Source organism: Lepidochelys kempii, chromosome 1 (assembly GCF_965140265.1).
Source record: "Lepidochelys kempii isolate rLepKem1 chromosome 1, rLepKem1.hap2, whole genome shotgun sequence".
Lineage (NCBI taxonomy): Eukaryota > Metazoa > Chordata > Testudines > Cheloniidae > Lepidochelys > Lepidochelys kempii.
The window spans coordinates 281,935,516-281,959,176 of NC_133256.1; the positions used below are offsets into that span (position 1 = coordinate 281,935,516).

The 23,661-nt window shown below is 41.9% G+C and overlaps 1 protein-coding gene across 1 annotated transcript; it reads right to left on the reverse strand.

The window, feature by feature from the left end:
- Positions 1-6,467: 6,467 nt before the first annotated feature.
- On the reverse strand, positions 6,468-21,702 carry LOC140905095 (glioma pathogenesis-related protein 1-like). Its single transcript, XM_073327734.1, has 6 exons — positions 21,316-21,702; positions 13,672-13,917; positions 11,567-11,676; positions 9,781-9,863; positions 8,276-8,302; positions 6,468-8,195 (listed from the first exon to the last, which is right to left on the reverse strand). Exons 1-6 carry the CDS (start codon positions 21,493-21,495, stop codon positions 8,026-8,028), a joined length of 816 nt encoding a protein of 271 aa, XP_073183835.1. The 5' UTR covers positions 21,496-21,702; the 3' UTR covers positions 6,468-8,025.
- Between the last annotated feature and the right edge of the window lie 1,959 nt (positions 21,703-23,661).

The following is a 23,661-nucleotide window of genomic DNA, read 5'->3' on the forward strand; positions in this document are numbered from 1 at the left end:
AGTTCACACCCATGCTCCTTCCCAGCAATTATTTTCCTCTCCCTCAGCTCCTCTGTTACCCCTGACTCCCCAAAGCCTTTCCACTGTTTCTGAGGGGTGCGGGAAATACATTTCTGTATTGTATTTTAAATTAATTGTTATTCATTATTCAGAGTTCTGTATTAATTATGCAGAAGGAATCTATTTGTCAAAAAACATTTCCTGAATCTTTTTTGTTGTTTGTTTTGTTACAGACATACTTGCTGACAGGTATTTTGAAATAAATTACCAAAATAATTGAAACTGTTATGATTCTATTGTGTTATTTTGACAAATAAAATATGCAGAATTTTAAAATATTGTGTGTAGGATTTTTAATTTTTTGGTGCAGAATTCCCCCAGGAGTAACATAGATTGCAAGCTGTGGAGAATCAGGCTAGCTAAATGCAGGACTGGACCAGCTGAAATGAATTATTAAGTAATGTGTTTTGAGCCATTAGTGTCAGCAATTGACAGCTCTTTCCTGTGGGGAAAGGACCTTGCTAATTTATAAAAGTCTCTTCAAATGTTGCTGGTTTAAAACTATTTTTTTTATTATGTTTACTTAGAAATCAGCCTTTTTGATCTTTGTTTAAGATCCTGAGAAGGGGTAAGATTGTCCATTTGTTTTCAACGGCTTCTATAAAGTCTGCAAATGCTTGCTAGTTAGACCTCAAAATACTCTGGTATTGATAGTCTGGTATCTGATTGTTTTGCCTGACTGGGGTTATAAAATAGCACTGTGTAATGCTTGAACCTTTGCATGTTTTAATCTCTGGGCTACACCTGCAATTTGTGCTCTCACAGGTTAGAGTCTGAGGTAACATTTCTGTTTGATTTTTCTCTAATGAGTCATGTGGCTGCAACTGTTCAGTGACATGAAACTTTTATTCCTACAAGTCTTACAATGCACTTATTTAGATGTTGTTAATAAGATGCTTTTAATTTAATCTTTCTTTCCTAATCCTGTCACTAACCTTACAGATTTCACATATATGTAGAGAAGCCACTTTGGGCTTGTCTCCATTTATAGTCAGAAGTATTTGAAGCAACTGGGATAGTTCTCCTCTCAGTCTTAGTTTGCTGTATGACAGCTGCAACACTGAAATGAGTCAATCACATACAAAAAGACCTTTCTATCTTGTAATAATAGAAACAAGAGTAAAAAGGATAAATTACCAAGAACATATTCAAGGGACCCTGCCAACATGAAATCTAGTAAATTAAAATATGAGTTCAAAAAGTAGCCTGAGGTACAGCACCTGTTCCTTGGCATCCCTACTGACTTCTGTGGTTTTACAACTGCGCTTTCCCAGTTGTTAAACATACTTTCTTTTTAACTTGTAAGTGTTTGAAAGACCCACTAAACAACAGTAGAAACTAACTAAAGCCCTAAGACTCCAAATACTTATGTATATGAACAACTTTATATGTGAGAGTAGCCCCATTGATTTCAAATTGTAACTCAGGTGGGTCATTTGTGCACTGAATTTGATGGAACTACTGTCTGGCCTGGAGTAAAGCTACTCACATATATGTATACTGAATTGGTCTTTATTTACCTATACAGGGGAACAATGAAATGAACTAGGCATAAAATGCTGACAGATGCATTCACTAAAAAAAAAAAAATCTGAATAGTTGTAACAACAGTAGGTTCGGGGGTGGAGGGGGACTTTGACGAAGTTGTACAGAGTTTTTTTGTTAAGCTGATGGTGTTCCTTTTTCCTTTGTGCTGAAATTTGGCTTTAGATATGACTACATTTTATTCAGAATGTTACTATCCCCAGAGAAACTTTGATAGGTGAGATTTAAAAAAAAATAGTATATATATGAGAGAGAGTGAGAGGAAAACCAAGAAATGCAAAATTAAGGTTCAAGTAAAAAGGAAAAAAATAAAGAAAAAGCCCTATTGAACTTAGGGTTTTATATTGCCACCCATCACTATAGTATGTGAGCACCTGCCAAATAAAATCACTAGCAATAACTAAGTCCCTAGTTAACTTCATGGAATCTCTGTTGCTTCTGTTTCAGAGTAAGAACTCTGCTTGCAGAAGCGTTATGTATTTTTAATTTTTTATTTTCTTTTATGGTTGGCTTGTTCAGGGGTTTTGGGGTAGAAAGGTGATATACTGGAAAATCAAGAAATGCCTAATTATGTTTCTGTAAACAATCTAAACTGATGCATATGCCCACCCAGTGTTCATTCCTGACTTATAACTGGCTACATATAATCATTCTTAGTGAATTTTGTGTCTAATTTCAAGAGAGGATGTGAGTATATGGCTCTAATGGTGTGCTATGTAAGGAGTTGAAAAGGGCAGGTATAGTGATTTTTTTTCCCCAGCAACAATCTACAGTGGTTTGGGCTGTCTGGTTCCTAACTGAATGGATTATTATGTTTATGGGCTAGAAACACAGAGCAGCTGAAGCAGGAAAGGGTTTGTGTTTAAGGCTGATGGCCTGTATGTAATTTGCACTTTTTCATATAGAAGGTGAGGATTTGTAGTTCATAATGAAAATGTGGATGAGTTATGGTGACTTACTGGGATGACTGGAAATAGTATCTGGGTTTTTTGTGGCCATTGAATGGGTGTCGTCAGGTCAGAGTTTGTTTATTGATCCTTAACTTTTAAATTTCTTGGCTTTCAATCATTTGATAAATCCTGTGTTTGGGTATCTAAAGTTTATGATTTACAACCATCTTAATGAAGCTTTTTGTATGGGTATTTCCACAGGGATGTTTGAGTGTGTGTTGAAATGTTGTGTGACTGTTCTGAACTTTTTAAACTCTTCCCTGGAGAATAAGGAAGTGTAATAAAATAGAGCACAAGGTAAGCTATGTCAGGGAGGAGAAATCTTACTATGTTTAACTTCACTTCCCACAAAACAGCAGCAGACTGTATGCTCCTCTTTTATAGTCGTAGGAGCTGGGCTGCATATAATTAAATCTGTTCTAAAAGGACACATCTGCATGTGACTTCACTCAAGCAGACTCCTGCACCAGGCTCCTTATGGGTTCAGGGGTCCATCCATATAAAGTCACTTGTAGGATCAGAGCCAAAGGCCTGAATCTGGCTAGTTGGGTTCTGGAGTCCAAAGATGTGTTGACTGACGCTAAAAAGCCCTGCTGAGATCTCAGTCAGTTCTCAGATGTTCATATGACCACAGAGAGTGACTCCAAAAATAAAACCCCACAACTTTCCATAGAGATTGAAAGGAAGAGAGTGTCCAATTTTTGCAGAAGCTACACTTGTGATTTTTGAGACATATCCTTTGATTTTTCTCTCTCAAATGAAACACATTGTGTCCGTAAATTCTCTTATCTCAAACACCTCATCCGATTAACTGCAATCCTGGGTTTAAAAAACAAAGCAAAACAAAACCTTTTATTTCAGTATTCTCAGTCAAGTGCCAATCTTTAAAAAAGGGAAGAAGGAGGATCCTGGGAACTACAGGTCAGTCAGCCTCACCTCAGTCCCCGGAAAAATCATGGAGCAGGTCCTCAAAGAATCAATCCTGAAGCACTTACATGAGAGGAAAGTGATCAGGAACAGTCAGCATGGATTCACCAAGGGAAGGTCATGCCTGACTAATCTAATCGCCTTCTATGATGAGATTACTGGTTCTGTGGATGAAGGGAAAGCAGTGGATGTATTGTTTCTTGACTTTAGCAAAGCTTTTGACACGGTCTCCCACAGTATTCTTGTCAGCAAGTTAAAGAAGTATGGGCTGGATGAATGCACTATAAGGTGGGTAGAAAGTTGGCTAGATTGTCGGGCTCAACGGGTAGTGATCAATGGCTCCATGTCTAGTTGGCAGCCGGTATCAAGTGGAGTGCCCCAGGGGTCGGTCCTGGGTCTGGTTTTGTTCAATATCTTCATAAATGATCTGGAGGATGGTGTGGATTGCACTCTCAGCAAATTTGCGGATGATACTAAACTGGGAGGAGCGGTAGATATGCTGGAGGGCAGGGATAGGATACAGAGGGACCTAGACAAATTGGAGGATTGGGCCAAAAGAAATCTGATGAGGTTCAATAAGGATAAGTGCAGGGTCCTGCACTTAGGACGGAAGAACCCAATGCAGAGCTACAGACTAGGGACCGAATGGCTAGGCAGCAGTTCTACGGAAAAGGACCTAGGGGTGACAGTGGACAAGAAACTGGATATGAGTCAGCAGTGTGCCCTTGTTGCCAAGAAGGCCAATGGCATTTTGGGATGTATAAGTAGGGACATAGCGAGCAGATCGAGGGACGTGATCGTTCCCCTCTATTCGACATTGGTGAGGCCTCATCTGGAGTACTGTGTCCAGTTTTGGGCCCCACACTACAAGAAGGATGTGGATAAATTGGAGAGAGTCCAGCGAAGGGCAACAAAAATGATTAGGGGTCTGGAACACATGACTTATGAGGAGAGGCTGAGGGAACTGGGATCGTTTAGTCTGCAGAAGAGAAGAATGAGGGGGGATTTGATAGCTGCTTTCAACTATCTGAGAGGTGGTTCCAGAGAGGATGGTTCTAGACTATTCTCAGTGGTAGAAGAGGACAGGACAAGGAGTAATGGTCTCAAGTTGCAGTGGGGGAGGTTTAGGTTGGATATTAGGAAAAACTTTTTCACTAAGAGGGTGGTGAAACACTGGAATGCGTTACCTAGGGAGGTGGTAGAATCTCCTTCCTTAGAAGTTTTTAAGGTCAGGCTTGACAAACTCCTGGCTGGGATGATTTAATTGGGGATTGGTCCTGCTTTGAGCAGGGGGTTGGACTAGACCTGAGGTCCCTTCCAACCCTGATATTCTATGATTCTATAAGATCAATTTTAGATCTTGGTGAAGGGCCTTTGACTTGGAATGGACTTATGCTGCGCTTCCTTACAAAGCCTTAGTGGAACTCCCCCTGCTGGGCACTCAACACACCGCTGTCCTTGGACCCACATGCTGGGCTCGTGTGCTCTTATGCTCCCTTTACTCTAGGCAGGTGTCAGTCACAGGGATGCCTCTTGTCTGATTTTATACCAGACAGTCCTTTTGGAGAGGTTTGTGCCCATCTGGTTCTGGGACAAAACCAGATGTAGTTTTACCCATTATCAGACAGGGAACACAATTTTGAACAATGTGCTGTGCTGCCCTGCCCCATGACCTCCATGCTGCGTGTCAGGTCAAGCTGACATAGGCAGGGCAGTGTGTTCTTGAAAAATGGTGTCCCCCCTTCCCCCATATGGCATTACCTCACACGCTCCATGCTTATGGGGTCATACTGGTGTGTGGAGAGGAAGGTCACACTGATTGGGGCAAGCCCATGGTGTTTCTGGAAGTGCCAGAATGTCCGATGTTCTGGGAATGTAGCTACCCTATTCAGTCACCATTCTTCTTTGACTTCACTGGTACACTTCCTGGGCACAGACTCTCTGTCTGATACCCCTTCTGGAAGTGGGTGTGCACATCATGGTTCAGCTACCCTAGCTGGTGCTGATCCCTCGTAGCTTAAGCACAACCTTTCCCAAGGCTCCAGACATGCGGGCACTCTGGTTTATAGTTTACCCCTTCAGGGACTTGTGATATTGAAGACAATACAGAGATTTTACAGTAGGATTTCTAAAAATAATTCCTCTTTTTACTTTACTTTAGACAGCACAGACGAGAGCCATACAGATCTAGGCAAAAAAATAAACACCTATACGCCATTCCCTGCCTCAATTTCCTCACCACTGTTGAGGGTTCTTTGGGATTTGGTCAGGGTCTTCTACGGTGTCCAGGATCCTCCTCCTCCTCCTACCTCCTGCACATGACTTCTTCAGAACATGAAGTGTTTGTCTGTCTCTGTCTCTCTCTCTCTCTCTCTCTCTCTGACCCCACCAGTCAATGTCCTCCAGCTCCTGGCCTGACCAGCAGTCTAAAAGGTTTCCCCTCTTGTGTGGAAACCTGTTTCTCTGTCAGTCCTTCTATGAGTACTTCCCCAACTTCTCAGCCCTCCAGTCTTTAAAGGCCCATCAGAGTCTTGTTCAAAGACAGACAGTCAGGCACCCTTCCCTTTGTGTTTAGCACAAGGAGTATGTAGTCAGAATACAGTTTAAAATAATCGTAAGGGCTTACAGAGGGTGAATAACACCAAACAGTTTGTAGGTTGCACATAGATTCCCCAAATCATCTTGCTCTCTTTGACAGAGCCCCAAGATTTGTCACAGGGGATGTTGCAAATACTTCTTACTCAGCCAAATGTTTTGGAAGAGATGAGATGAGCAAGTGAGGGTGTTGTCTTTTATTCTGGGGGGGTCTCAGAGGAATGGCTAGGGCCCAGGCCTGTAAACACTTAATGCATATAAGTAACATTCTCACAAGTAGTCAGTTAAGCTAATGACAGGTTTCAGAGTAGCAGCCGTGTTAGTCTGTATCCGGAAAAAGAACAGGAGTACTTGCAGCACCTTAGAGACTAACAAATTTATTTGAGCACAGCCTACTTCATCAGATGCCTAGAATGGAACATATAGTAAGAAGATATATATACATACAGAGAACATGAAAAGGTGGACGTTGCCATACCAACTCTAAGAGGCTAATTAATTAAGATGAGCTATTATCAGCAGGAGGGAAAAAAAAACTTTTGTGATAATCAAGATGGCCCATTTCAGACAGTTGACAAGAAGGTGTGAGGATACTTAACATGAGGAAATAGAATCAATTTGTGTAATAGTCCAGCCATTCCCAATCTCTATTCAAGCCCAAGTTAATGGTATCTAGTTTGCAAATTAATTCAAGTTCAGAAGTTTCTCGTTGGAGTCTGTTTTTTTGAAGCTTTTCTGTTGCAAAATTGTTATCTTTAAGTCTTTAAGTTATTGAGTGGTCAGAGAGGTTGAAGTGTTCTCCTACTGGTTTTTTAATGTTATAATTTCTGATGTCAGATTTGTGTCCTTTTATTCTTTTGCATAGTTAAACTAATGGGTTTGTTCACATAGGCAAAGCTACTCACATGCCTAAGTGTTTGCAAGATTGGGCCCCTTGTAGGTAAACATTGTTTAGGCTATGTAACTATTGAATTATGATGCACATTGTATAAAGTGAAATAGATAACTTTTATTGCAGGTTTGAAGTATTTTCTTCTATTTGACTTGCTTTTAGACTTCATTAAACTCTAGAAAGCATGAGTTTATTGTTCTTTATATTCTGGTAGTCCTCACAACATGCTAGGTGCTTTCCACCCAACAATAAAGACACAGTCTCTGTCTCAAAGAGCTCACAATCTAATCAAAAGATCTAAGTGAAGAAAATCTAATCAGTAGTTTTCCAGTTACAAAAGTTTACGCTTTGCAAGCTCTGAGAGGGAATGCACATTTCAATAACTGCACGGCTATATCCGGTGCTCAGCCCACAGTAAGAACAAACACTAGTCACCTGCCACTAACTGGTGCCTGTCAAGAAATGCACATATGACTGAGGTGCAGGAGGATGAGGAAGGGCACCAGGTGGCCTTTGGCTGGACTGAGGGTGCCTGCTAGCTAAGAAACTTGTGACTCTTCTCTTCATCCCCTCAAACATTTAAACAAAAACCAAACACCTACAGTGTCAAATGCAAAAGGTTACAGGCCACATCTTGCCTCATTTACTCACATAGGTAATCCAATTGACTTCTATTCAACTATCCTTGTGGGTAAGGACAGCACTAATTAGCTGTATGTTAATATGTCCTTAAGCTTGTGCAGTTAGGTCCTCAAATATCAGGGCACGTAAAAGAGAAGGGTGAATTCATGCCCTGAACTCTGGCCCTTAACCAAGTGACTTACAGTGAGCCTTCACCTATATTCAGATAGTTACCTTGGATTAAGGGTTGTGGGTGGCTTTTTTGCATTTATCTATTTTCAAATCACATGCAATTTATCATTAATAGAATAGGCCTCATTCTACAGATCATTGTGTTAGATTCTCCCCCACTCCCCACACACTAATAATGGGAAATCTGCACTTGGAATAGGAGCAGAATAGCCCAAAGTGTTCCTGCAATCTTTCAAATGCATATTAGTCACTTACAGATATTTGGGGATAATGCTTCTGTAGAAACCAGACAGCTCCAAAAGTCAGTACAATTAGCGATGGCCTTAAAATTAGAACAGTGATGCAGTACTGGTCACACATGGCTTTATCCTGGTCTGGATACTTGTCCCAGTCTGGATACCATCCAGAGTTACCTATAAACAAAACGAGGAATTATTTTCCAGCATAACTGTACTTAAGGTAACAAATTCAAGAAACAATATCTGATACATACTTATGACTTTCTCACGCTCTGGATTTTCTGGCAAGAGAAGAGAAAGGAACATAAACATGTTTACCAGTTAGAAACCATTTTAATTAAAAAAAATGAAAAATAATTGAGAACTTGGGTACATAACAAGATGTTCCAGGATCTGTGCTTTTCTCACCTGGGTGTAATACAAATATGTCTGTTTCACTTTAATAAAACATTGAAAAAATTCTCAAAAGAGGAAATCTGAGAATAACGTATACTTCCGGGCCTCGCTTAGACGGAACTTGCTCATAACCACCTGCTTCTTTTAGCCCCTAATGACTGAAATAGAGGAAGTAGGATTTGATCACTGCAACTAATGCTATCGCTATTTACTTAGGCTTGGAGCCACAAAGGGACCTAGGAGCTACAATGCTGAACATCGCAACACTTAACTTTTAGGCCTCTAGAAAATCACAGAACAAACACTGATCCACAGAGTCTCATTTAGGCTCCTATACAAGGAATGGGGAGAGACTAGTGCCTCTTAATGCATTCCACAAAAGCCAACACACTAGATGGGGAGCAGCCTAAGATAGCCAATGGGAGATGCTGATGAGAGGGGTGTGTCCTTTGCCCCACTCCCTCTGAGATAGCCCCGTCTCCCTGCAGCCTGGACTTAGGCACCTCTCTCTGCTTAGTGATGCATGAATGGGAATCCAGAGCGTGGAGTCAGGCAGTTTAGGCACCTCTTGCAGGAATGAGTTTGGCGTCTGCCTTGCTCCGTCCAAAACAGCCAGAGGAGGAAGTGATGCTGGTTCAATTCCCCACTCTCCCTCTCTGAGGGGAGGGGAAGGATTTGAACAGGGGTCTCCCTTCCCCAGGAGCAGGTTCTAACCCCTGAGCTTTGGGATATTCTGATGTTGGGGCTCCCTCAGTTTCTTCTTTTGAAGCTGTTCCACTGTGGATAAATAACAAAAGAGAGATTGGAGCAGGGGGACTGGACCCTGTGTCTTCCACCTGCCAGGTGGATTGTAATGTTGTGTTCTCTGACTCTGGCCCAATGACTATTAAGTAGTTATCCACAGTGGTACAGTCACTGGGCTGAACATTTTCTGAAAACTTTTCCAGCTGGGCTGCTTCATGTTCCTTTTGAAAAACCAGCATATTGCCTCTTTGCATCCCCACCCCAAGCACGTGGTGGGGAGCAAATCATACGCTTACAGAAGGTTGGGCCTAGCTGTGATCCCAGGCTGGCTAGCCATTCCCTTGCAGTTTTGTTGCACTGGTGGGGGTATTAGCCTGGCTCACTCCTAATGCTCACCGGTGTGCTAAGAGTGTCTCTTGCTACCTGGGGTGGAAAAGGGTTCTTCATATTTTCCTCCTCCATGTGGATCCCCACCATACTTGGCTTTTGGATGTCGTTTCTCATACATACTTGAAAGCAAGCAACCATTGTCTTGTGACAATGGTCCATTGATATTATGTCTTATTTATGGGTCTTTCCATATGATATCATTCAGTGAGGAACTTTCCTTTTTACTTACCACATAGGTTATCCACACACTTCTCACCGTTGCATTTGCTGCATGCTGCTCCCGTGTTATAAGGCTGTGTCAGATAATTCCCACTGAAAAGAGGGACAACTTTGTTCTGATATTGACCTCCTTGGGAAGAATTTGACTGTCTTGGGTTCACGTTTTGTTGCAATTATTTTATCATGAGGAAATACTACAGCAAAGTCCCTTGCACACAGAACATGCAGTGAAATGGAAGAGAGTAGGAATGACTGGACCCCATGTTTAGGAACTCCATTTTAATGAAGTTTTGTCTAACACGGCCAAATGTCAACTTCCAGATGCTGAGAACTTTGAAAGTGTGGTATTTAGCTATGCTACTGAAAGAGTTACTGAACACTGTGAGCACTGCACCTTTTAATACAGAGGAATCCCTGTCAGGCTGGCTGGGAATCTGTAAGGGAGCTATTTTATTTCAGTTTATATGCAGCCTGTTATAGGCATCGATTGTCTCTCCCTCTCTCTCTCTTTCCGCACCCTCCTTCCTTTCTAGGGACTGTCTGGGTGAAATTGTAGCCCAGCTGAACTCAATGGGGCCAGGATTTCACCCCATATTTGTTTGTTTATATAATCTCCAGTAAACGCTCTTGAGGACAAAGCACTCAAATGAAGGATTAAGTGGAATTTAAGTGGTCCATAGCTTTTGTGCTCTCCCCCTGCACAGGGTTGAATGTCACTAAATCAAAAGGCACACTCATGGAACTAATGCCCAAATGAAGTATAGTTTGATTGGGTTAGCTCACATGCTAAAGGATAGAATTTGGGTGTACAAGAAACACGGCATACAGAGTTTCAATCCACTATTCAGCAGCGGTAAAGGACACCAATAGGATGCTGGCTCACATAGTATCAAGAGATGTATTAGAAGTCCAAGGATACTGCATTACAATTTATAAAGCACTGGTTTGACATATTTGCAAGTACAGTCTTGTATTCTAGTCAATCTAGTCATACCCTAGGGTATGTCTGCACTGCAATTGGGGGTGGGGGAGGAAGGGAGGGATGATGCATCGTATAAACTAGCTAGCCTGAAAATTGAGAACAGTGAAGTCACATCAGCATGGGCTTCAGTGTGAGGCTGTACAAGTCTGCCCAGGACCCTGGGTAATTACTTGGCCTGTGAGCCGGGAACCCTAAGTACTTGGGTGGCAAATCTAGGCTGGACTCCTTGCTGCTGCGGCTTTACTGCTGTTAGTACTTGCCCTAGTTAGATTAAAGCTAGCTCAGGTATGTCCACCCAAGCTACCACCACACCTCCAATTGCAGTATAGACATACCCTATGTATAGAATGACCTAGTTAAATTGGAGAACTACTCCCCTCCCCCCAAAGGGCCACTGAATAGATAAAAGGAGTGGCGAGGTTTACACAGATAAAGGCTCTGTGTTTAAGGGCTAAATCCCCTGAATGTAAATTTCAAAATTAGGGTTGAACTCCTGCCAAAAGTCTTAAAAAATTTCCATGCATGCTCAGAAGTAACATCAAGTGTATGGTGTATCACTGGCAAACCAATCAGAAGATCAGTTGCTCAAATATTCAATGCAGTCCATCTTCCAGCATCTCCCCTATTTTACCTTTGGCCCCTTTATTGACTCCAGTGGGTAGCCCTCTCCCTGAGCAAAGAGAATTGGGCATGGCTTCCTCTGGAAGATCTCATTGCTGCTTCAAGCACTGTCAACACGAGTTTCTCGGAAAGTAACGAGTCGCTCCTCCCCCACACCACAGCCTTGTACAATAATTGTAATGAGAGGACTTACGCTGGCCCATAGTTGCAAACGAAATGGGCTGCCTTCGATCCATGAAACCCTGTCACTGTAGGGCAAAAGTGAACAGCGCAGCCAACTTTGTAACTTGTCGCCCAAACAACCTGAAAAGCAGTGGACCATAAGCTACAATCAAATACCCGATTTAACATTCATGGGACTACAGAGAGACTGCTACTGTACTTGTGACACACACACAGAATTGCTGAACTAAGAAAAATGTATCCTAGGGGCTCCTCATTTGTCCAGGCCTGGCTTGACATGAGTAATTGGACACGGGTGAGGCCTCGTTTCTGGGGAGACAGGACTAGGGAGGTAAATGGATCAGCAGGCTGGAAACAGAAGGTCTGTACCAGCTAAGAAAAGGTGGAAGATCCAGGGCACCGTTTACAATGGATAAGTCAGGAACATAAAGATGAGGTACAGCGTGAAGTCATGTCTACACTAGAGACCTGACTGTGGCACAGCTGTCCCGATGCAGCTGCACTGCTGTAAGACTTCCCATGTAGCCGCTCCATGCTGACGGGAGAGAGCTCTCCCGTCAACGTAATTAAATCACCTCCAATAAGTGGTAGTAGCTATGTTGGCGGGAGAGCATCTCCTGCTGACATAGCGCTGTCCACACTGGTGCTTCTGTTGGTGTAACTTACGTCACTCAGGACTGTGTGTTTTTCACACCCCTGCGCAACATAAGTTATACCGACAAATGCCAATGTAGACATAGCCTAAGTAGAATGCTGTACAGGGACTGGCTTCTGCAAAAAGTAACCAAGCCTGTCCCAAAATATGTCATGTTTAAATGCATATAAAGGAGAAGACATTAAATTATTGAAAACACTGGCAAACGGGAATTCTTTCCACTGATGCATTTTCATATGTTGATCTTGTGTGACTAGGAAAATAACTTGGGCAGGTAGTTGACTTCTTCTAGCAAACGTGAAGGTTAGGTGTGTTGAATCAGTCTCATTGACTTCATTGTAGTCCACTGACCCGCACTATTTTTCTATCTGGAAAAGTGTTAATAGGTCAAAGACATGACTTGCAATAAAGGCCCAATTCAGCTCATCTCTCACTCAGCTCAATTTCCCCACATGCTGAAGCCAGTTAGGTTATGTACATTTATCTAAAAGTACAGTTTGGCTCAAAGTACCTAAAGTTACCCTTTATCCAATGAGAATGAAAGGGTGTCAGCTGGATTCCTGCCTCTCAGCATCCCAGGAATGTGACTTTCTGTTCGCTAACCATTCCTCCACCCTATTTTAAACTTGTTATAAAAAGTTTTAGTGAATTTACTGCTCCCAAAAAATGCTGGTATGATGTTCCCAGAAACTGAAATCCTCTTTTTGTCTATAGGCAAAGCTCAACAGCTCAGCCTTCATGGCTGCATGATCCTTTGCCTCTTTTTGGTGAGACTGCCCACAGGAGACATGAACCTTATCTGCTATGAACTGGACTGATGCCACAATTTCATTTAACATATAGGCCACTGTGCAGTCAGAAAGCAGTTTTTAATGGGACTCTTTATAAAAGTGAGAGCTATATATATGTAAGAATATGTAGATAGTTAATATAAAGCAAACCTCCTACTTGCACATAAAAATGGTGCATATTTTTCATAAATATAGGCTGAATAAAGCTGTGCATTGCAAATAGCTTCTGGATTAGACAGCGGGTAACAGTAATAATGATTTTTTTAGTCATTACCAATCTGAGCCTGATCTTTTTGAATTTCTGACCTAAAACTGAAAGACCCTGTAGCCAGTTTCCAGTCTTGCCCCATTCTGATTTTGAGCCCATTCTGAACTCTTAAATAACCTGTACTGCTGCTACTAGCCTGAGGGTCTGTATCTGATTCCTTGCTAGAAGAGAGTCTCTTTCAGGGAAACACAAATAAGATTAAATTTAAAAGATAAAAAAAAAAATTCCTCTTTATTTCAAGGGCCCTTTCTAAAACAGTGAAATAAAAAGCGCATGCGCACAGTGTGATTACAAGACTTAGAAAATAGTTTGTTGAATTGGAATAAGACTCTCCCATTTTAAATTACAATCGACAAAAATAATTCTGAAGTTCAGCTGGAGAAATGTAGCAAATGACTTACCTGAGTGTAATGGCCACACACGTTGGTGCAAGTGTTGGTGCCATAGGTGTAGTCTTTGAATTCATTGTACCAACTAGTGAGGGCTGCAGTCACAGAAAAAATGTGGAGAGACCCAGTCCAGATGTTTTCTCCAACAGAAGTAAAGGTAGGGTGGGCCTTCCCACGTATCTTGAGATAGATATTATGTTTAAACTGACATGTCTTTGCCCATGCTCTGGCTGTCTTTGCCAAATCAGGGTCCCAGCTCTGCCAAATGTAAAGACAGACGCAAACCCTTTTCAGTTACATTGGCATAACAGTAATGCAAAGGAATTTCCTAGGGAGGCTACTCACAGATGTGAAAATTTCATATGTTCTGCATATCTATTCATTCCTGGCCTCCTTGGAGATTTCCAAGAAAGGGTTCGGGAGTTTTATAGAACCAGCTGATAAATGAGTACACAGGACAGTTTTTGATAAGTTTAACCACTCATTCAGACAGGCACGTTAAAAGTTCTGGGTTTATAAGACAAACACTAAAATTGTTTGGAAAATAAATGTAGGCATTTAAGCTCTTTTTAGTCAAAAATGGGGATTCATTGCTGTGTTAAAGAACTAATTTTCAAGAGCAACATAGGTATTTCAGAGCAAATTTGTGTTGCCATCTGTCCAGTTTTATGGGCTGAGGAAAATCCCAGATGTTCCAATTTTTTGCACAATCCTAGAGCAAATCCTGTCTGTGTCTGTGGTTAACATTAAAGTCAATGAGAGCTTAATATGCATGTCCGTTGGCAGAGCTCCTTGACTTTCTAATCAAGTCATGTGCATACCATGAGCCAAACTTCTAACGTGGTTTAAACTCTGCCTGTAAATTTGTACTCACAAGTTCTGTGAGTGCAAATGCTGGCTCCAAATCCATATTTACATAAACAAACGCAAATCAGACAGTCAAATTGCTGTCTATGAAATTTGTGTACTCAAATGCCTATTTCCACAAGTGTTTTGGTTTTGCTTTTGCTTTTGCTTTTGCTTTTGCTTTTTCTTTTTCTTTTTCTTTGTGCACACAAAACCTTCTGGGACAAATGTAGAGTTGTGTCTTTCTGAAAACTCAGCCCTAGGATCTTACACTTGTATCTTTAAAAAGACCCCTTTTTATTGTGAAAATTCAGTGACCCAGTCAATTCCATGCTTGCATGAGGTATTTTGTTTTTTAGAAAAATTTTAACTTGTGGAATTTCTGTTGCATCTCCTGACTGCCTAAGTGTCTGTAAATAAACTTTCTTCTTTTCAAATTAATTATCAATACTAACTGCTCTGTCAAGGACTAAATGATCATTAGAAATGTAAAACTAACACAATGAGACTTTAAATTTTATGAAATGTAGCTTATGACATTTATCTAAGTACAGTACTTGAAATATGCTGACAACTGTATTATGTTACAGTAGTATTAAACTGAGGTAATTTCTAAACATATTTTAGAGATACATTTTATAACCCACTGCAAATATATATTTTTTCCCTTTCTTTTTGTAGCTAAGACCGTAAAAGCGAATTGTGCATAAATCAACAAAAGCGAAGATATTTTTATCTGACATTTAGTAACTAACTCAAGTTGAGGTGATTTCCTTTCAGAACAGGTGAGTTATAATGTCAGCTTTTATGGTTTAAATCTTTGACTTTGCTTGGGTTTGTCTCACAAAATCGATATAAAAACAACTTGCCCAACAAAATATTCGTGAAGTTTGTTTTTTCATGTTGACTGGTTTATCAAGCTTTTGTCAGTAATTTAGACAAACTGTTACTTGATATTTCCCTAATTTTTAAAGAGAACAAATACAATAGATCTGCTTGAATGAATATTCCAGCCTTAATATTATTACAAGTTAAGAGTAATACTCCTTGTTACATCTGTGCAACCCCTATGAGTTTTAAGAAAGAGACCCAGACAATGGTTGCAAGTAGTGAATTTGGTTCAGAGAGTTTAGGGGACCTGTTCTGTAGTTTTTGTTCTTCTTTACAATTCAATTTTTCTCCTCTACCTCCGAAAACAATCTGTGAATTTTTTTTCCTATTTGTGTGACTACTCCTAGTTAGAGTTGGTTGACTCCCGCAAAAACAGTGTTTGTAAACACTCAGATCCCAAAGGACTGATTTGTTTGACCATATTTATAACTCTTATTTGCTTTCCGTGTGAATGCATCTTTGTTCACATAAACAAAGATTGATTCATGTGAAAAGCCAATAAGAGTGTGTGAGGAATGGCTGTTTTTTTGTACAAATACCACATGGAAAACATATTCATTATTTTTCAATAACTCCTCATCAATTTTTATTCTCACATTTAAAAATAATTCACACATCAAATTAGGGAGCAGAAACAATGCCATATGACTTGGGTGACCAATGGCCCACCACTGTACACGCAAAGAATATCACTACATTACATCTGGGAGCACGCTTCCCAGTGTGGGGAGAAGGATGTGCTGGCTCTGCTCCTGCTAATATGCTAAAAATAGCAGTGTAGCCAGGGCAGCATGGGCGGTGGCTCAAGCTAGCCGCCAGACTCTGTACCTTGGGGCAGTGGGCAGGTTTGCACCAGGCAGCTAGCCCAAGCTGCCACCCATGCTACCCCACTATTTTTAGCGAACCAGCTCGAGCAAAGCTAGTGCGTGTCTGTTTACCTATGCTGGGAAGCATGGTCCCTGAGGAAGTGTCAATGTACCCAAAGTGAACAGTGCATGAACAGTTGAATACTTGCAAGAAAGTGACACGTCCAAATCCCATTGCAGTCACTGGGAGTCTTTCCACTGACTTGAATGGCCTTTGGATGAGGCCCAAAGAGTGCCTTCACACAAACTGAGCAGGGGGGAAGGGTTACATTTGTCATTCACTTGTTTGCAACGAAGAATTTGACAGTCTATCTTCTTTGGTAATGCCTCTGTAACCTCCCAGTAAGATGTGTATAGTTATTTTGAAATTGGCATATTCTTTAGATGCTAAAGACACCACAAACACTGTCAACAGCCTCGTCTTGTATTTTTGTTGCTTGCATGAAGAGAAAGAGGAAATGCTTCTCACATCCATTTTAAAAAGGCTATTCTCAAAAAGGTGGAATATCTTGAGTTTGTTCTCTTATATCTCTAGATAGAATCCTGAGCGTGATCTGAGGCCTGGTCTATACTACAGAGTTAGATTGACATAAGGCAGCTTACATTGACCTAATTCTTTGTAAGTGTCCACAATAATATGTAGCTCCCACCGATGTAAGTCGCCCTCTACACTGACTTATTAACTCCACCTCTGAGAGAGATGTAGCACTTAAGTCGATGTAGTTAGGTTTATGCACTGTCAGTGTAGACATGCTTTGCTTATACTGACTATTGCTGCCTTTCAGAAACTGTCCCACAATGCCCCATGCTAGCAGTTAAATCAGCACAAACGCTCCTGGTGAGGATGCACACCACCAACAAAAGGAGTAGTGTGGACGTGTAAAATTGATTCAATTCTGTGGTGGCTATATATCAGTGTAACTTAGGTCAACTTAATTTTGTAGTATAGATTTGCCCTGAGGTAAACAAGGGCTCCAAGTGAAATACTGTACTTCTCTTGTCTTAGTCATACTTAACTTCTAATTGTTGAAGAGCTAAGCAGTGTGTGGTTTTACACTACACTGTATTTCACAATAGATTTTGGCACTTCCTCTATTGCTTCTTCCACATTAGGTACCTCATTGGGGGGCGGGGTTGAATTAGTCTGACCTCCTTCAAAAATAATGCTGTCAAGGTTTTTAGGCCTCATACTAGTTGTAATATAATCTTTCTCCTATAATTTGTGAGCATAATTCTTCAGATTTTGTGTCTAATTTAAAACAAAGAAATTTTGCACTTCATTGCTGTAATCCTAATATACAACCCTAGTGCTCTTTCAATAAGACGTACAAGACTCAGGATGCTGATAGGCACCAGTAAAAGAACCTTGAGGGGCATAGGCAGACAGGACCCAGGTAGAACCTAGTGAGAGGGCCAGCTTCATCTGGAAGCTTTGAACCAGCACGTACAGTAACTCCTCGCTTAACGTTGTAGTTATGTTCCTGAAAAATGCTAATTTAAGTGAAACGATGTTAAGCAAATCCAATTTTCCCCATAAGAATTAATGTAAATAGAGGGGGTTAGGTTCCAAAGAAATTTTTTCGCCTGACAAAAGACTAGATTTGTGTGTGTGCATACCCCCACACATCTACACAGTACAAAAATTTTAAACAAACAATTTAATACTTTACACAACAATTATGATTGTGAAGCTTGGTTGAGGTGGTGGAGTCAGAGGGTGGAAGAGGGTGGGATATTTCCCAGGGAATGCCTTACTGCTAAATGATGAACTAGCACTCCACTGAGCCCTCAAGGGTAACACATTGTTAATGTAGCTTCACACTCTACAAGGCAGCATGAATGGAGGGAGGAGACACAGCATGGCAGAGAGACACCGAGACATATACCGTGAGTGTGAGAGACGTGCATTGCCCCTTTAAGTACGCTGACCCCACTCTAAGTACATTGCTTTTTAAGTAGATCAGCAAGTTGAGACAGCAGCTGCTGCCAGCAAGCTCCCTCCATCCCCTTCCTGTCCCTCCTCCCTGCTCTGTGGAGATGGGGGGCAGGAGTGGGGGGGAGGGGGACACTCTGACATTAGCACCCCTCTTCCCTCCCCCCCCCACAGCATGCAGGAGGCTCCTGGGAGCAGCTCCAAGGCAGAGGGCAGGAGCAGCACACGGCAGTGGGGGGAGGGACAGCTGAACTGTCCAGCAATTGATAACCTGCACAGGGAACTTAAGGGAGCTGATAGGGGAGCTGCCAGTCCACCCTGGTTCCAACCCCCATCAGCTAGCTCCAATGCAAGCAGTGGACAAAGAAGGTGGCTGCCAAACAACATTATAAGGGAGCATTGTACAACTTTAAACGAGCATGTTCCCTAATAACAAAACAACGTTAACCGGGACAACATTAAGTGAGGAGTTACTGTAACAAAAACACACTATTCTCATAACTATAAAAAGAAAAAAAACATTTTCCAACTTCCAATCTGTGGTGTTTATCCAGGAAAAAAAAATTGCTTCTCCAGTAGTTGTCTCAGCAAAGTTACTCATGGTTTGTGCGTATATAGGGTCCGCTTCTTAGCGGCCACCTCTTTCCTGGTGGTGGATTCACAGTTGCTGGTCACTCCAATTGTCATATATGCAAATGAGTTTTAGAATGTTGGCAGGGATTTTGCTGAGCATGGACACAGTACATCTTATGTGGTGGCAGATTTTTCCCTAGAGTATATTTGGCCACAGCATCAATATATCTTGATTTCCCTGTCTTGAAGTTCAGTAATGGAGACTTCTCCAACAAGAAGATACAGGAAGCATCACAACCTAAATATTACCCAACCTAACAAGAAAAGGAACTAGGTAGGGTGGGATGTTTTCCCAGGACTTTAAAAAAAGAAAAGGAGTACTTGTGGCAACTTAGAGACTAACAAATTTATTTGAGCATAAGCTTTCGTGAGCTACAGCTCACTTCATCGGATGCATGCAGTGGAAAATACAGCGGGGAGATTTATATACACAGAGTACATGAAACAATGGGTGGTACCATATACACTGTAATGAGAGTGATCAGGTAAGGTGAGCTATTACCAGCAGGAGAGTGGGGGGAGGGGACCTTTTGTAGTGATAACCAAGGTGGGCCATTTCCAGCAGCTGACAAGAACGTCTGAGGAACAGCAGGGGGATAAACATGGGGAAATAGTTTTACTTTGTGTAATGACCCATCCACTCCCAGTCTTTATTCAAGCCTAAGTTAATTGTATCCAGTTTGCAAATTAATTCCAATTCAGCAGTCTCTCGTTGGAGTCTGTTTTTGAAGTTTTTTTGTTGAAGAATTGCCACTTTTATGTCTGTTATCGAGTGACCAAAGAGTTTGAAGTGTTCTCCGATTGGTTTTTGAATGTTATATTGTTATGTTATGTTATTGCTTTCTGCCCAGGGCAATTCAAACCAGATAAAGTTAATATCTATTTACCTTCTAAACTAAGTAAGAGATTATAAACCAAGTAAGAGATGGACTATTATTAATCTCTTTTAAGCATTCTAAACATCACTAGATATGTAATAAACAGCATGGTCTAGTAGATTGGGCACAAGACTGAAACTCAGGAGAGTTATATTCCATTTCCAGTTCTGCCACTACCCTACTGGATGACTATAGACAAATCATTTAATCCTTTTGTATCCCCTTCTGTCTTATATTTGACTTTTATATTTGTCTTTTCTTACTACAGGTTTGTACAATGCCTAGCAGAAGGTGACCCTGAGCTTGGCTGGGGCCTCTAGGTGATGCTATAATATAAATTAATAATAAAAAATTATAAGGGACTGGTCCACCTTGATTATCACTACAAAAGGTTCCCCCCCCCGCTCTCCTGCTTCATTCCCATTGTTTCATGTTCTCTGTGTATATAAATCTCCACACTGTATTTTCCACTGAATGCATCCAATGAAGTGAGCTATAGCTCACGAAAGCTTATGCGCAAATAAATTTGTTAGTCTCTAAGGTGCCACAAGTACTCCTGTTCTTTTTGCGGATACAGACTAACACAGCTGCTACTCTGAAACAGGACTTTGAAGAAACCCTCCCAAGGATTTGTCCCTCTGAACAGAACAGCAGGGTTTCTGTTACATACTTATAACACATTTATCAATGTAGTTTGTGAGTCTCTTGAACTAGGGAAAGGGAATCACTGTTGCAGTTGACAAATGGGAGTTATCCCCTTAAGGGGATTTTGTATATTTTTAACAGAAGGCTGGATCTGTCTGTATCCAAGCGTGGGATGGGTAGACACTGCACTCCCAACAGTAATAATCAGGTGAATGGGGAGCCTGAATGATCCTAGAACTGACAGCCAGGGACTTCATTCCTGGTTAGATTTGGTTTAGTTTCTTTTGGGCCTCTGCTGCCGCCCCAGCACCTCTAGGTTATAGGAACAAAATAGGGGCAAAAATTGGGGATTGGTCCTGCTTTGAGCAGGGGGTTGGACTAGATGACCTCCTGAGGTCCCTTCCAACCCAAATATTCTATGACCACCACCAGCTGTGAATAATCCTCTGTTGGATAAAATCCTGAGACAGCATAGCAGGTAACAAAACAGCTTTAAAATCTACAAAGTAACTTGATGACAGTGTCCTCTTCCAGCGTAGATTTACAGCACACAACACTGAAGAGAGCCGGGAGGGGGTGGAAACCAACTAATAGGCATATTTAAGGCTTCACATAAATCACACAGGCTGCTGAGCTGTGACAGTTTAAAACAAGGAGGATTTTCATACCATAAACCTCAAGCGTAAGAGTGGGGTTTGAAAAATCCATCGGAACCCAGGGAGAGGCACTGAGCAGGTATATGTCCAGCTGTGATAACTGGAGTCTTACTGAAGTGGTTTGAGGCTTTGGGGGTGTGGGTTTTGTTTTTTTGACTATGATTCAAGGAGGGTTGGCGTAGCTGAAAAGCTTTTGCAAGCAGTTACAAAAGTAAATCTTCCTGAGAACTGTTAACAGCATTGCAACATTCACCATCTGTGTGCAAGTGAGGAGTAAAATTGTGTGATATTGTTGAAGGTCACCTTACCATGTGAAGCATGTTGCTGGCTGCTGGATTCACCCGGGACCGAAAACGGTTATGAGCTGTCACACACTCCTCAATAAACTGTTTGTCTCTTGTATCAGGTAAAGTACTTGGCTCATAAGAGTAGCAGCAAACTGAGAGAGCCAATACTACCATCACAGGAAGGGACAGCATGATTTTCATGTCTCTCTGACGTTCCAACTTTGAAAGCAAAATATTTTAGCTATATAAGGTGCTCTTAGCTCCCCGGATGGTGTTTTGGCTGGAAGGCTGAGTTTTATCTTCAAATTACAACTGCTTAATAGGGTACTGGTAACAGGAAACTACTCAGCTTCAGCAGCCTCAAAAAAACGAATGAAGAAATTGTGGTAAATAAATTTTGCACTGAAGCTGTCAAGTTTCTGTTTTAGTGAGCATTTTTATTGGCTGGGCAAAGAATAGGCCAGGGAGGGGAGGGGGGAGGAGCATGTGATGTTGCTCCTGGCAGGGGAGGGGAGGGGAGGGGACGAACAAGCAGCATTGCTCCAGCTGGTGGTAGGTGGGGAAACTTCCCCCGCCCCACTGGCACCCCGTCCTCCGTTTCAGACAGAAACTTCTAGAGTTTAGAATCGCCCAAATTAGTGAACTCTATAGCAATGCACTTCTTACAGCAATGTTAATTCTCTGTATAGTAACTGGAGTTCAAGATGTGTTGTCTGTGTGTGTTTCATTTCTTGTTTTGGACTGAAACTAAGGCGTAACTTTAACAGATCTGCTCTAGGAATTATTATGGGGAAGTTCTATGGTTTGTGTTATACAGGAGGTCTGACTAGATGATCACAGTTAAGGGTGTCCTTAGACATATGCAGCTGCTGCGTAGGGCACCTGAAAATGTGGAGCATCCCTGGGTCTTAGTGTTCACCCTTCCGCCTCGTCCTATCCCTGTTCTGACCCTTCCTGTAGGCTCCCACCACAGCTGGCTGCTGCAGCCTGGTGAGTCTTCCTCTGGAGTGCATCTAGTACTTAAAAGTGAAAAAGCCTGCCAGACCTATTAGCACATTGAAACTTAAAGAGCCATTCAAGTGGTAATGAAGCCGATTAACAGGCATTTGCCAATCCCCAGGTATATATACTACATGCCACAAGGGGCCACAGCAATGGTTCCCTTAACCCACCCAGCAATACTGTAAATCTATCCAACTATACTCTTAGCCCAGCAGAAGAATCTGTCCTATCTCGGGGCCTCTCCTTCTGCCCCTCCACCCCCACGAACATGATACAGTTCTGTGGTGACCTAGAATCCTATGTTCGACATCTCCGACTCAAGGAATATTTCCAGCACACGTCTGAACAACATACTAATCCACAGAGACCTTCCTACCAACACTATAAAAAGAAGGATTCTAGGTGGACTCCTCCTGAAGGTCGAAACAGCAGACTGGACTTCTACATAGAGTGCTTCCGCCGACGTGCACGGGCTGAAATTGTGGAAAAGCAGCATCACTTGCCCCATAACCTCAGCTGTGCAGAACACAATGCCATCCACAGCCTCAGAAACAACTCTGACATCATAATCAAAAAGGCTGACAAAGGAGGTGCTGTTGTCATCATGAATAGGTCGGAATATGAACAAGAGGCTGCTCGGCAGCTCTCCAACACCACTTTCTACAAGCCATTACCCTCTGATCCCACTGAGGGTTACCAAAAGCAACTACAGCATTTGCTCAAGAAACTCCCTGAAAAAGCACAAGAACAAATCCGCACAGATACACCCCTGGAACCTCAACCTGGTGTATTCTATCTGCTACCCAAGATCCATAAACCTGGAAATCCTGGGTGCCCCATCATCTCAGGCATTGGCACCCTGACAGCAGGATTGTCTGGCTATGTAAACTCCCTCCTCAGGCCCTACGCTACCAGCACTCCCAGCTATCTTCGAGACACCACTGACTTCCTGAGGAAACTACAATCCATCGGTGATCTTCCTGAAAACACCATCCTGGCCACTATGGATGTAGAAGCCCTCTACACCAACGTTCCACACAAAGATGGACTACAAGCCGTCAAGAACACTATCCCCGATAGTGTCACGGCAAACCTGGTGGCTGAACTTTGTGACTTTGTCCTCACCCATAACTATTTCACATTTGGGGACAATGTATACCTTCAAATCAGCGGCACTGCTATGGGTACCCACATGTATATACCCCCACAGTATGCCAACATTTTTATGGCTGACTTAGAACAATGCTTCCTCAGCTCTCATCCCCTAATGCCCCTACTCTACTTGCACTATATTGATGACACCTTCATCATCTGGACCCATGGAAAAGAAGCCCTTGAGGAATTCCACCATGATTTCAACAATTT